The sequence below is a fragment of the Apteryx mantelli genome, chromosome 1, assembly GCF_036417845.1.
Source record: "Apteryx mantelli isolate bAptMan1 chromosome 1, bAptMan1.hap1, whole genome shotgun sequence".
Lineage (NCBI taxonomy): Eukaryota > Metazoa > Chordata > Aves > Apterygiformes > Apterygidae > Apteryx > Apteryx mantelli.
In genome coordinates this window covers 35,170,468-35,185,152 of record NC_089978.1, presented here as the reverse complement: position 1 = coordinate 35,185,152, position 14,685 = coordinate 35,170,468, and the positions used below count along the sequence as shown (strand labels likewise).

The 14,685-nt window shown below is 38.6% G+C and overlaps 1 protein-coding gene across 9 annotated transcripts in view; it reads right to left on the bottom strand.

Moving 5' to 3' along the window:
- Positions 1-14,685, bottom strand: part of ENOX1 (ecto-NOX disulfide-thiol exchanger 1) — a 367,098-nt gene that overhangs the window by 85,324 nt on the left and 267,089 nt on the right. For all 9 annotated transcript variants that reach the window (XM_067292384.1, XM_067292410.1, XM_067292413.1 and 6 more), the window contains one exon: positions 13,996-14,229. In XM_067292384.1, coding sequence (XP_067148485.1) covers positions 13,996-14,229 — 234 coding nt within the window. The remainder of the gene's footprint in view (positions 1-13,995; positions 14,230-14,685) is intronic.

Sequence of the window (14,685 nt, the reverse complement as noted above, 5' to 3'; positions counted from 1 at the left end):
CAAGACTTATTTTATTATTTTAACAGTGCTCTCACGACACAAAGCAAAAAAAAAATATCAAAAAATCCCTGTGGCCTGATTCCTCACTTACACAATAGCTCCCTTAAAGCTGTTTTAGCAATACGAAATGAATTTACATTGGGAGTGACAGTGACAATGATTGTCAGGCACCTTTATGCTACCAGAACCATTGAAGAAATGAAATCTGTCCTTGCTAATCTGCTTGGCCAAAAGCTCAGTCTTGGAGCTTGGGCTCAGCCATGCTTTTGTCAACAGATTTCACTAACATAGCTTTTCGAATTAATGAACGATGACTAAGCTGAACAATTCCTACTTAAAGCACTGATTAATTACAAGCAACTGCTTTGAACAGATGATGTGTTTATATTTACTATGTTGTTTTACATACTTTTTTTTAAAGGAGCCCTGACAAGTATCTGGATTACTGCTTTGTGTTTACTATTCAGGTAACTAAAGTTATATTTCTCTGCAAAATATCAATAAAACTCGTGGCTAGATTTTGTGCCCTCCTCCAAAGTAATCTAATTTCTTCTGACAGTGCTGTCAGCTTCCTCAGAAGACTTTTAACGCAGGATCCATTACACTTCTTGTTTCATCAGGATTAAGGGGACACTTTTTTTTTTAAGTCACATTTAGGCTGAATTGCAAGAAAATTTTATTACAACAAAGAGTGTCATCCTGTGGAACCATTTTTGTGCAAATCAATCTCATTTTTTCCCCAGGTTTTTATTTTTTAAACTTCCATTTTTTAAATAAATCATTTTAAATACTTCATCTGGTCCTTGTTGTTTAGATTTCTTCACATATTTTAGATGGTTGGTATATATTTCTATAGGGGAAGGTATAGAGTTTTGATGGGGAAAGGTAGTATGTTTATAACCTAAAGACATTTAAAATGAAAATTAGAAAATATTAAGACCAACCAGGTTAAAGGATGCAGAAAAGTGGAACAAAGTAAGGCACTGCATTCCATGTGCAAAGAATAAATGAAATACTAGTACTTAAGTGATGATTTGGACTTTTATTCTGAACTACTAATCACTTCCCTAAAATGTGAGGAACCTAAAGTACAGGGAGGAAAAATGACATGCTCTGTGCTGACAGCTTGTGAAGAATAGGTTTTACATTGCCTAATCTTTAGCATCTTATTAACTGAACCATGCTTGCAGCTGCAGCAAGGGGACTTGTGCTCCACAAGCGGGTAAGCATGTTCATCTGAGATCCCTGAAAAAATTCACATAATAAGAGCATCATAATGTCCTCTCTTTGTACTATGATGTATTGTTTGTTACTTTATATTAACATGTGATTCTTTATCATCATTTATTAAGTAATTGTCTCATGGGAGGAAGATTCAGTCAGGGGTCTTTTCTTTCCCTGTTGTCCCCTTGGATAAACCTCCAGTTCCTGCCTTTGCTGGATACAGACAAGGCAGATATATATTAAGTGGCTCTGATGAGTAAAATTAGCTGAACATGGACCTCAGAAAAGCCAGATGTACACAAGACTTATGCAAAGTGTATTCATTGCAAGAAAACACTGGGATAAGACTCCCCAAGCTTGGGTAAAATCTTCAGCCTGCTGAAATACAAGGGAACTGGATGTCATGGATTTGCCAAGAACTTATTCCTGGAATATAATGTTTATTATAATTACAGTAGTCAATAAGAATAACCTGTTATGGCTTCTGGGAATGTTACTATGCAATTTCCTACAGCCAGGTCACTCTGTGGATGGCACCAGCCTGTTAACACTGAGAGTGCGGTTGACTGTGAATACACAGTGACTACGGCTGAATGTTCCTCTTTTAACTTGTAGACATCACTATCTGTTTCATCACATGTAATTCATCACCCAACACTGAACTATCATTTAGAGTAAATTATTCCATTCAATCTAAGTCAAGACACGAGCAGCAAAGTTGGGAGATATGATACGCAGAAGTACCCCTGAAGAGGTAATGCTGTGACACTTGAAGGAACACTGTATAGAACTGAGCAAAACATTTCATGGAGATGCATTAGTAAAATCAGTTGCACAGACCCATTCTCCCTTTTTCTTACTTTAGTCTTTCCACAATACATGGCTGCATATTGTTTTGCTATAGACTCCACATGAAATAAAAACACACCTCCTTTTGTTTTGTTTGTATCAAGCACAGTTGGTGTCTATAAGAGATGCTCATAAACATACCATCTTTCTGCCAGATAGCTTTAACCCATCTAAAAAGACACACTGAAAAGCTGTTTTCAACATATTATATTGTCAGACAGTTGCAGAGGTCTGTGGGCCTGTTATAGTTAATTCATGGCTCTGTTCTAGCAGGAGAAAAAACCTTTCACTGCCAAGCATCAGAAACTTCATTGATTACATAATTAGGAGATACATTAAAAAATGCTAGAGGGTAATATATTCACAACAGAAGCACATTAGTAAATAAAATCTTTTCTCCACAATTTTAAAATTTCCTCATTTCATGTTTGTTTCTAACTTTTACATTTATGAGTCTACTACTCAGTGACTGGCATAAGGCGACTCACAGTGAATTAATTTTCTTTATCCAAAAGGCAGTGACTCTTTCTGAGCAATCACAGGTTCACTTGGAAAATCAGATTTCTATACCAAGTTGTTCATTAATTTTTCATTTAGTAGATAAACAGCAGAAGAAACACAGCAATGGAATCTAATATAAGCAGAGGATGAATTGTCCTATGTTTGCAGCCATTCTTCAAAAAACTACAACAAAACTCCTCATTCTATTCAAAATTATTCCCTTGAGGTAGGATACACAGAAATATACAGTTTAGAAACACACTCTTAAAACAGATTCCTTTATATAAGAGATGTTTCAGTGCGTAACTGTTCCTTTAAAATGAGCATACAGTGAATTATTCCTTGCACTTAAATATTTTCTCCTCCAAGTTACAGCATATTTTAAGCAAATAGGGAAGGATTCATCTCCTTTATGTCAGCATCTAAGTTAGTACTCTTAGGCTCCCAGTACAGTCACAGAAGGAGATGGACACTTCTCGGACATGCTTTGTTGGTCCTCTTTCAGCTGTCTACTTGAAGGTGAGGTGAACTGTGCCCTGGAAGTGCCTGTTTCCCTCAACTGGCTGTAAAGGGAGCCTGCGGTGACTTGCTCATATATAGACATCCGTGCAACAGACATCTGCATTAGGTCGGAGGAAACCCAACTATAGCATAAGTGTAGCAGTTACAGAACACCTATGCAGTGTTTGTGTACTTATGTCAGGTTTGCAGTTGTACTGTAAGCTGTGATGTACGGTATTTCTTTTAAATATTATTATTCTATTGAGGATGGCTTGCTGGGCGTCTGTTGATAGAGATTTTCAGGTGCTCCTAGACTCAGTTACAGGCCTCCAGAGACAAGATATTCCAAATTTCTCTTATATCAGCTGAAGATATTTGGCACTTGAATCCTAGCTCACAACTTAGATGAAAAGAAATATAAAGAAAAGAAAATGCATCCCTAGAGCTGTCTGGAAAATTGTCATCAGGGATATTTCTATGAAAAAAGAGGGACAATTGTTGACAAATATTTTGCATTTTTCTTATGATTTGACCCTCTCTAAGCAACCCCAACTGACATAAACTTCTTAATAGAAGAAGCTATGACAAGAACTGCTACAAAATGGCATACTGGGGACAAATGTAGGAAACAAAGATTTTACTCTCAGTTTATGGAGTTTCCTTGGTGTAGCACAGAGCAGAATTCAGAATCTGAAATTTTGTGACTACTTGTCTCTCGGTATTAACCATTTGCATAAGGTGCTATCAGGACAGGGGTGACAGTTTCTAAGGCCTTGATCATTAGAAAGGAGATAGACTAATCCACCACTCTGAAGCCAGGCATTCAAATATTCAATTATTACTATCATTTTCACATTTACAGGCACATTCAAACATAGACAACTTTATATTTCTATATTTAGAGAGTGACATTGTGTGCTGTACTTCTCACTAGGAAAAGATGGAACAATGGGGCTACAGTTGCTTTCAGACATTTTAGGCTTTTTATCTTCCCAACACTGCACTTTTTCAAAGGTTTGGAAAGCATCTGGCATAATTCACACAACACTGGGGGCTTGTCTAAATTAGAGCAATCTTGCTATGTTGTCCTATGGTCTGTGGTGTTTTCCAGAGCCTGCAGCACATATTAGTTCTTGCACCTAATCTTCCTCCCCTAATGCAATCTCCTAGACTTGCAAGGAGATGTAGAAAAGACTGAGCTGTTACCCTTTATGCTCATGCCTACACCTAGAAAGTGCCTGCACTGGCTGCGTGTGTTTTGGGTTGTGTTAATGATCTCATTTTTCTCCAGCCCTTCTGTAAGACGGGAAGGGGTAAGTGTGCCCTTATTCTAAGTTCTGCCCTGACCATTAGAAATCCAGTTAACAAATACTTCATGAAGGTGTCATTGTAGCTGAGAATGACTGTGCTCCAGCATGTGTATAGAGAGGCTTATGGGATATATCTATGACAGCTTGTCCTCTGTCAGCTGCAGCTGTGCCATAGGAAGACAGTATGTCCCCTGTCTCGTCCCCTGCTGCTCTTCACTGTCCCTTTGCTCATGGCCACCCTGCCCTCAGGTCTGTCTGGAGGCCCAACTCCACCTGGAGGTCCATCCACCTGATCACTCCCCAGTTCCAGTTTGTCAAAGCAAGCCCAGTCCTGTTACTATAGGAAGTGGTAATGGCCAGCTCAGAATGGTGACTTCTTTAGTCCATATCACTGCAGCTGGGAAAGGATGTTTGATCAAGGTTACTGTCAATGTGTCATCGGATTTGGTAATTTATTAGCCTACAATAAAGATTTCTAAACTGAAAACACTGAATTTGATACAAAAAATAGTAAATCACAGCAGGTGGCTGATGTGGGTGAATCAAGCCAGGGAAAAGGTTTACTAACCTCACTCATAAGTAAGTTCAGCACAGGTCCCCTGTGCATCAGGAACAATTTGCTTCCTAGCACACAACACATTTGATGCCACAATGCTGACCTATTTTTCTCTTGGCATAAGAGCCTCTCCTGCACACTGTGCCTGCCACTGACCTAGAAACATGTCTTCAGTCTACCACCCTCAACCTCTTTTTTCCCTGGTCAAATAACTTATATAATTGTAAATTATATATTTGTGCAACACACATATCAGTCTGGTACTTCTGGAAGTAATAACTTTTTTAACCCAATGGCACTACATAATAAGTTAGCATCGGAGAATTCAGATTCTCAGTGCTAAAGGGTTACTTTTAAAGAATGATTAATCATCCACCTTAGTATTTTTAAATAGCCTTAACTGTATTCTATGCCCAAGAAACCTTTTCAGTTACATAATAAACGATCAGCTGAAACTAGATTTTTAAATATATATATATATATGCATATATATACATTCACTAAAAGATACCCCCAAAAGAAATCTCTCCCCACTGTGTAATCAATCTCTTCCAAATTCAAATTGCACAAGATTCTTTCAGAGGTGGGTGTATTGTGTGAGACACAGAAATCCATTATCTTATCCTGCCAATGCCATTATTTCCAATAAAATGTAATTATGAGGGTATTGAGTTTCCCCTCTATTTCTCAAAGTCACACCACAAACTTTCAGATCAGTGAGCTGCATTTTCCCAGTTCATAGTAATTATCTTGAGTCATTTTGCAGTGCTGTACATTTAATCAAGTGAGTTTATATTAAAACCTTAAAATTTACCTTGATATAATATAGATTAGGTGAGGGAGGACTGCTTTTAGTAGCACACTTAACAGCAAACATATTCCTTTCAGGCTTGCAGAGCAAGGTACCCAGGGAACTGGGTTACCAGGCCATTGATAGCTGAACCCACCTTAAATTCTTTTGCCAGGAGACAAAAGAGTCCTCACGACGTGCCTGCTCATAGCCCCTCTGCGAGGCTCTTTGAGCCAGATGTATTGTGTCACAACAGATGTCAGCAGCATATGGAAGAAGGAAGGGGAAAAGGATGATCTAAAAATGGGAAGGGTAAGTGAACAGATTTGACACTAAAGCACTGGAACATGTCTATTATAGGTCTCTGTCTTGATATACTACTAATAAAAAAAGATTATGATAAAAAAAGGTCAGAATTAAGCAGCAATTAAACTTGGCATTCATTGGATTTGCTAGGAGGATTTCAGCATTGCCTCCCTTTCTGACGTAGGCTTGCACTGAATTCGATCCTTTCTATGTGAGACTTGCCTCCTTGGATAACCACACCGCTTCTGCAGCACTCCAGAAGTCTGGCTCTCGAATACACAGTGATAAAGAAAGCAGTGTGGTTTTCTTCTCAGTGAAATATCTTATTTTCCAAGCAATTAAATGTTGTTTATATTTCAAACGATGTGCAAGGGTTGAGATTGTCAGGCTTGATGTTACCTGAATCTTGCACAAGATGCATCCCCAGTTAGTTCATTCTACTGTAACTGCCATCTATTTATTTAAATTTCCAATCTGTTCTCTCTTCAGGGGATAATACAGTGCCTGGCAAAGAAGCAGCTTCTCAGTTTTTCAAATTATATTTTTTTAAATGGAAAACCGCATGAATAACTTTTCTGCACTCATAAAGAGACACTGTATTTAAAAGGGAGGTAAATACCAGGGTATTGTATATGGCTTGCAGATGTTTATGTCTCCTTTTCCCAAAATATTTAAAAAACAGATACTCAGATATGAAAAGATGTCTTTGTTAGATAGTGAAACTATTTAACTACCTGCAGACAGATGTAGTATTTTAAAAGAGCTTATCTGCAAGAAGCAGTTTCTGGAGATGATACCGTTAGGTACAGATATGCTTGAATTAAGAATATCATAATGTTCAAAACTCTGCTTTGAAACACAAATGTCATAAGCACACATTAAAATGATTTGTTCCAACGCACCTGACGGAGCAGAGTTCCACCTAAAGATAAAAGGTCAACATGTTCAGCCTGCCTCTCTCTAGTTGTGTGATGTTCTGAGTGCCACATTACTCAACCATTTATAATGCACTCATGAAAACAGATGTCAGAATATGCAAATTTGCTACCAAATATCTACTGACACATCTCACTGTGCTGTAATAAAGCATCTGATTCAATATTGAGGAACCAAAAATCTGAAAGACACATACCAAACAGAAAAGCTGCAACGAACCAGAAGACAAAATGGTCACATTTTTATAATATGACCTCAAATGCCTTTTAAGGAGGAGGATTCAGATTTACAGTCACACTTCACTGTAAAAGACCTTGGTTTCCCAGAATTCATATCTATCAAGTTTTTGAGACATTTCAGGAAGGAAACATAGACTTTTACCTAAGGCAGATGAATGTCAGAAAGCAGGCCAAAAGTTTAATTAACCAGAATTATGCTTAGCTGTTATTTTATTCAATAGCAATCAGATATAGTTCGTTGAAGCTATGTACACTTTTGTGTCAAATTTTGGAATATTTGGAATATAAAAAAGTATATTTGAAGAATACCTTTTGAAAAAGTAAATTTTTCCTTTACCATTTTTAAACAAATTGTGCTGATTTTTTTTTTTTATTTTTCCTTTCCCCATCTAAATCTACTTCAGTGTTTTGGAAGATCAGGAAAAAAACAAATAAAAATAACTTCTCATGCAAAATTAAACAGTGGTTTTATTTTCTCAGCTGGCTTGCAAACCTAAAATAATTGGTACAAACCAAAAACTGATTGGCACAGCCCTGGTATGAGAAGGTATGAGAAGGAGCTCACATTCTTCTCCATGTCACCCATATAGCCCAAATGTTAAAGCTCATTTCATTCTGATAAACTTGGCTCAGTTCTCTTCTGTCTTCCAGTTCTAAATCTTCTACGTGCTGGAAGAAGGCTTGTAAACTTTACATGGAAGCACATGAAAAATTTGAGTATTCTATGACAAGTGGTCTTTCCAATGCAGTAAAAGTTTGCTTTATATGACTATCATTTCCTTGGGTTCTCCCTTTCCCCAGGTCTGGTTGTGACCAACAGAGACATCACTAGTAACCATGAATTATCAACGCAGAGCAACTCAAGTTTAATCAGTTAGAGTTAGTAGCTTGGATGCATATTTTTAGATCTGCAGGCTCAGATTCATGAGGCCTAGACACAAGGTACTGGAAATGATAGAAAATGTCACTGTCAATGATAGATAATGCCACATAGTGAAAGGGGACAATAGGAAAATACATTTCATAATGAATTGCACTGCTCTATAGTTTAATTGGTTTCCCTTGTTATTCCCAATGACTTCTGCATAAATAAATGTTCAGAGCAAGTTCTTTCTAGGTATGAAGGGATCTGGGTCTGGAGCCTGGTCCATTGTCAGCAGGAAATGGAGAACAAGTCATGACCTTCAAGCTTTTGCAGGTGTACAAGGCCTCACATGCACTGGAGGCATCTTCCCAGTCCCAGCCACCAGGCAGTCCATTTTGAGAAACCAGTTCTTATTTTCAGTGAAGCTCCTTACCAGTGCCATGGCATGGTAAGGGGACTTGTGCAATGGGAGAAAATTACTTTCAAATGTAAAAATTCAGGATGCAACACTTGGTGTGGAGCAATGTTCATTATCTCCTTAGTTTGCTGTTGCATGAAACACCTGGCAGCACCAACAATGTCAGAGAAGCTTGGCATTCTGGGCAGCATTTCAGACTGTTGGAGTGGACAGCTGCTTTCTCCCAAGAAAAATGTGATGTTACGTGAAATGCGACTGGGACATTTGCTGGGGGTTAGGCATTAACTGGGGCCACTGAGAAGCAAGCCTAGAAAGTCTGAACATAGATTCATTATCCCCAAAACAAAACAGCCCAGAATCTGAGACCCCAGTTCTCATCTGGGAGACAGGAGGCCTCAGCTCTGCTGTGGAAAAGTACAGGGAATTTCAAAACGGGAACAAAGTACCCTTGCACTGATTCTACACTGTTACGATGATGTAAAAAGGCCTCTCTGTAAATAAATATCAGGTCCTGATTCTTAAAGGTTTCCATGGTACAGGTCACTATTTCAGATGCTGCTGCAGGAACAGAAAAAATAAAATAAAATAAAAAGAGGATAAATACCTCTAAGTAGCGACTCTCCTAGACTATTTCCTGAATACGCATCTGGATATTTTACAAGAGGGCATAATGGTAATAGCAAACTGTTTACAGCTGTTTGCAAATCTTATGGCAAGGCAGAGAGGACTTGATTTTCAACAAAGGCATACAGAAGTACAAAGATCAATTTACAGCAGCAGTTCTTCTCAGGTCTGCATCCCAAGTTCTCTGAGCGACAAAATAGGTGGCCTTCCTGGCCACGCCTAGCAGTAGGATCCAGAAGCACCTTGGTTGCTCTCTTCTTAATAAACAAAAGCAAAGGACAGGGGACGAATGTCTAGCTCATGCAGAGCTCCTTTCTGGTCCCGGTCCCCACAGCATCTGTTCCCAAGCCCTTCTGGAAATGCAGCAAGCAAATGTCCTGAACATGCCACATGCCAATCTCACACGCCCTAAATAAAAGGTCTGCAGATCACTCTTTCAAAGAATAAGCTCATCTCCAGCTGGAGTCAGGAAGAAATACTGCCCCATGGTACAGTTACGTGTGGTTAAGTGTGTTTTGAGGTTTTATAACTTCCTCCAAATCATTTAGCGTTGGCCACTGTCAGAAACAGTGTAGCAAATGAGACAGACCATTGGCCATGTGGCAAGTCAGATCTTTAAATGATTTGCAATGCCAGAGAAGACATGTGCCTTCCCATCACAGGCAAAACCCATGATTTGAACAGCTCCTCTCTTTACGACAATGTTTGCCATGACACTGTTTAAGTGCCAACCAAACAGCTTAAAACTTTACTAAACATGGGATGAGTTAGGGGAATCACATTCCTCTGTCTTAGGAAATTAACAATCCTACAACAGATATGGATATTCTAGAGATGAGTTTTCTCTCAGATGATAAATAAAATGTTTTTGGCTCTTCTTGCAAAACCATACTCACTGTTTATAAAGTCCTAATAAAACACGGTTTAATAAAGGAGAAGGCCAACACATTTTAGATAAGTATTTAAAGCCAGTATTTAAAGCCATCTATGTCTAGCTGGATATTGATAAAACTTAGGCTGCTGGTGGTAGATGCTGTTGACTGTCATACTGACTACTTGTTGTCTTTGGGTAGGACTCAGCTGCTCTCACTTGCAGCTTCTGGAAGATATTTGTTGAAGTCTGATCTGGACAACATAGGTTCTCTTTATGCTCAGTGAGACAGGCAGTTCACCTCTTGTTAAGAGTTGTACATAGGATAGGTCAGAAATTCTTACTTCATCCCTTTAACTAAAGGAAGCCTAAGTTGATCAGCTCATACTTTGAAATCTGACTTTTAGACCTCTAATGTGTCTCTGTCTTGCCCATGGATTCCAGGATGAGGCTCATGCCTACTTAAATTATTAAACAGTTGGCACTGATTTTCAGTTGCAGAGAGAATTTGGGGGGGGATAGCACTACAGTCAGCTGCTAGATGAAGGTTTCTTCCATAAATATAGGTGTATGGGTAAGGCAAAAGATCTGGCTTGTCCAGTAACATGCCTCTGATAGTGGGCAGTAGTGGATAATTAGGGAAAAAAACATACACTCTTTAGTGTGCTAGTCAAGCTTTCAGGAATTGGCAGCCCCAGGACAACTTCTGTGACCAAGAGGTCTCTGAGCATTGTGTCAAACCTTGGGTGTCCTATTTAATTCCTGACGACTGTTGAAAATCACTATGTTTTTATCTGAAACAGGGCTTCAAATACCATGTGAATACACAGATGTTTTGCACTACTGTTATAGGATGATTACTGCCTCTTCTGAACTTCTTAACCATCTATCTTCAGAGTCTAACTTCACTAACAGGGAACTGAAGATGACTTAGAAGGACACGGCAGTTTAACTGGGGATCCCACTATCAGTTACTTGGCAGAGATTTTACAATGAACTTTTGTTTCCAACCAGCATAAAAAACCCCTCTATACTCTCTCACCCATTTTCCCCCGCAGCAGTTACTGCTATATCAGGTGACTTTAGCACACGAGATGAATAAGAATATGCTGACAATACTGGGGCAAGAGTTTCCAGCCAAGTCTGGCACGCTAAAACAATGATTTCTTTAATCTTCTGCTGCAGTTTGCAGAAGGTGGAGAAAGATACTGTCCCCTCTATTACAGACTCAATAAATATCTTAAGACTGCAACAGGAGACTGGCTGGTGAGCCTAGTTCATCTCTGCTCAAAGTCAGTTTTTCCTTGCTGTCAGGAATTTCCAAGGTTATTTTGACAACACAAGTTGCTTGGATTCAGATCAAGTTGTCTACATCAGTGATTGCAAAGCAGTATCTTGGGATGACAGATGTTTAGCTTTTTTGGCTTGATTTTCAGCTAGTGTTCAGTGAAGTTCTGGAGGCACTGCAGGAGCTAAAACCTGTAAGCTGGGTACCTGCACTTGAGTCTCATGAGTTAGCAGAAAAGCTCAGGACTCTTTTTCAGTGGGTACCATGGGGAGATCATGGCTTTCCTTAAGGAAAAAACTGCAAGGCATCTGTTCAACAACAAATCTTTCAAGGTACATCCTGCCAAGAGCAAATCTGTTTTAATCCTTCTTTTCTTTAGGATGAATTGTTCAGGCTTCTGTGGCAAAGCAAATCTGGTGATATCCAGAGACCTGAGATTCTGACCCCAACTTTTTTATATGTGTGTGTGTGTGTGTGTGTGTGTGTGTGTGTGTATGTATGTATATATGTGTATGTACGTATATGTATATGTGTGTGTGTATGTATATATAATATATGTGTATGTGAGTATGCATTATGTACATATACATATATCTTCTGTTAGCTTCCCTTAAGCCCATATTTAACCTGTGAGGATGTGATGACATGTATTGTCCTTTGCCATGGCGAAAGAAGTTTCTCTAGTGGTTGCTTCACCTCTTTTTAGGATGTCACATAGGGCTCATGTAGTAAGTCTGTGTGGCCCAAAGGAAACCATGATGTTCTGTCCTATTCACTCATATGCCATTGGAAAGGTTAGCTAAAGTGTAGGACTCACTGATATATGACTGAACCCCACCTCCACTTTCTATACTACTTTGTATAGGACAAAACTTGGAAACAGTGAGAAGGGAGGGGACTTCTTTGGTTCTCCTTCCCCAAGAACCTATGCAGATGCAGGGCAGATGCCATTAATTTTGCTCCAAGGCAATGACTAATTAGCAATGTTTTTAGAACTACAGTACTTACTTTTGTTGGATTTTAATTCATAATTGCTTATATTTAATTCTGTACGTTTCTGAAAATTTATCTGTACTTCCATAGAAATAGTAATGTGCATGGTGTTGGTCTAGATAGCAATCAAAATATTGCTGTATTAAATTTGTACCTATATGCCAAGCTCTGCTCAAATGTCCCTCAAGAGAGCCAAAGCTCTAAAATCTTTAATAAGTTTTAATTAAGTATGAGCACTTCCCAGACTGCAGAGAAAACCTTTCTAAATATAGACATCTTAAATATCTTGCAAAGATCCAACAGTCTATTGCCCCAAGCAATGGCTAGCCATATGGAAGAAATTGCCCAGATTACTTGCATATTCTGGCTTAGTTCAGGAAACCTCTAGGCCTTACTATATAAAGAGAAACTTCTAGATAAAATATTAAGTCCTAAAATATTCAGTTGAAAACAGATTCTGGGAACAGATGGATCTAAAACTCTGTATTCATACTGTATGGAGGAGCTGGACTGGAAGCTAGGTAAGATTTAAAACTGTGCTTATACTTCCTTGGGCCTCTTCCTTTTTTCCTGATCTATCAGTCCTTCGGGGTTATCGTAACAATCTCCTAGTTACTTAATGAATTAGTTAATAGAGGAGCGTATTTGGCCAGAATATCATTTAGCCAAACTAACAATTGACCAATGTGACACTGACAACTAAAAATGGCCAAAGCAGTACTCGAAGAGACAGTAGGGTGCATCTCTGCTCCACACTCCAAGGATGCAACACTTGGCATTGTCCTTCTCTGGTTTTCCAAATGTGTTTCGTGGTTAAAACAGGAGGCCAGTGTGTTGACAGCTAGACAATCTAAGTCTAATCTGGATACTTCTGAAACAGTGGCAAGAATCACAGTTTCTTGTGACCTGGCACACAGTAGAAGTAACGCGCTTGGCCACCACATGGGGAAAGAATGCCAAACACAGTTGCTAAATGCTAAATGAAAACAAATACAACCCTAAGGGGTAAAAGGAGCTGTTTTCTTGATTATTTTTATTTTTTTACTGCATTTTTTTTTTTTTACTTTTTACTTCATACATTAACTATTAAAAGCAGAAATCTTCAAGCCTTGAAAAATATTAATGGAGCATGGAACCCCCCCCGGCCCCCACAAGCAAGTAAACACATACCAGAACAAAATACTATCATCTTCCACAAGTAATTTTAACCCTAAAAAGAGAATGAAAGAATAAGTAGTGTGTAATGGAGATAAATGTTACCACTGCGTCTGAAGGGCACATGAAAATAAAACTCATGAGGGCAATTTAAATATCAGAAATTAGGACAGAAACATGCAGGTACTATGAGAAAATATTACTCAGTGATAGAAAGATTTTAAGAATTGGGCCTTAAATATGAAATATTTGTGTAACAGGCTGTCTCATTATGAGATCATTTCTAAAATAGATCATGACAGCAACTGAGCAGCAAAAAAACCCCAACCTTCTACAGTTTTCTGAAGGTCTTGTTGTAGTTGTTAAAGCACAGCTAGATGGAGAGATGTACATTTCTAGCAGGTAGGTGAATATCATTATGATCAGAATAGAACTGGCAGAGGAATGGGAAAAGGCTAACAGGGTAAGTAATGAAATACATCAGAGAGAAATCAGTTCCCCTGTTTTGACTTCTGGGTGGCTCCTGCTCTTGAGAAATAATATATTGAAAAGTATGAAATGCTGCTTACCTTTCAATTTTTCAGCCAGCAAAGCAGCTTCGTGTTCAGAATAATGCATTATTGCTGGAGGAGAAGGAGGGCGCAGTCTGTCTTCTTCCATTTTGCGTCTGTGGCGTTCTTCCCTGGCCAGCATTCTTTGTTTGCATTCCCATTCATAAAAGTCATCTCTTGCCTGAGCAAAATCAACATGAAGGCGACCTGAATCCTTTTTGTCTGTGCTAGATCCTAATCTCATGCGGTAACCTGAAACCAACAAGCAGAACTAACTGTTGCAGGACTTCTTTGCCTTTTTTTTTCCTTTTTTTCTCCTCAAGTGAAGTTAAGTAAAAAAATACATTCACATATTCCCACTTCTCTATGCAGGATCTATCAATCATTTTGCTTTCACAGGAAGATAAACATTCTTCAGTTCTTTTTTCCTTGTGATTTTCTGAATCACCTATCAACATAGTAGGCAGCTGAAAGAAATAGTCCCAAAGGTACAGAAGTTGCATCAAAGTTAAAAAGTTTCTCAGAATATGTCATTATTTTACCTGATGCTCCCAACCTTTATGTGGTCATACACACACACACACACAACCTTTATGGGAAAAGACTGAAATTTCTGAAAATCATGACCATAGATGAATGAGAAAATTGAGCTACATAAACTACCAGGCCACAGAGAGAGCTGTGTCATACCTGTGTTGATGCTAGATC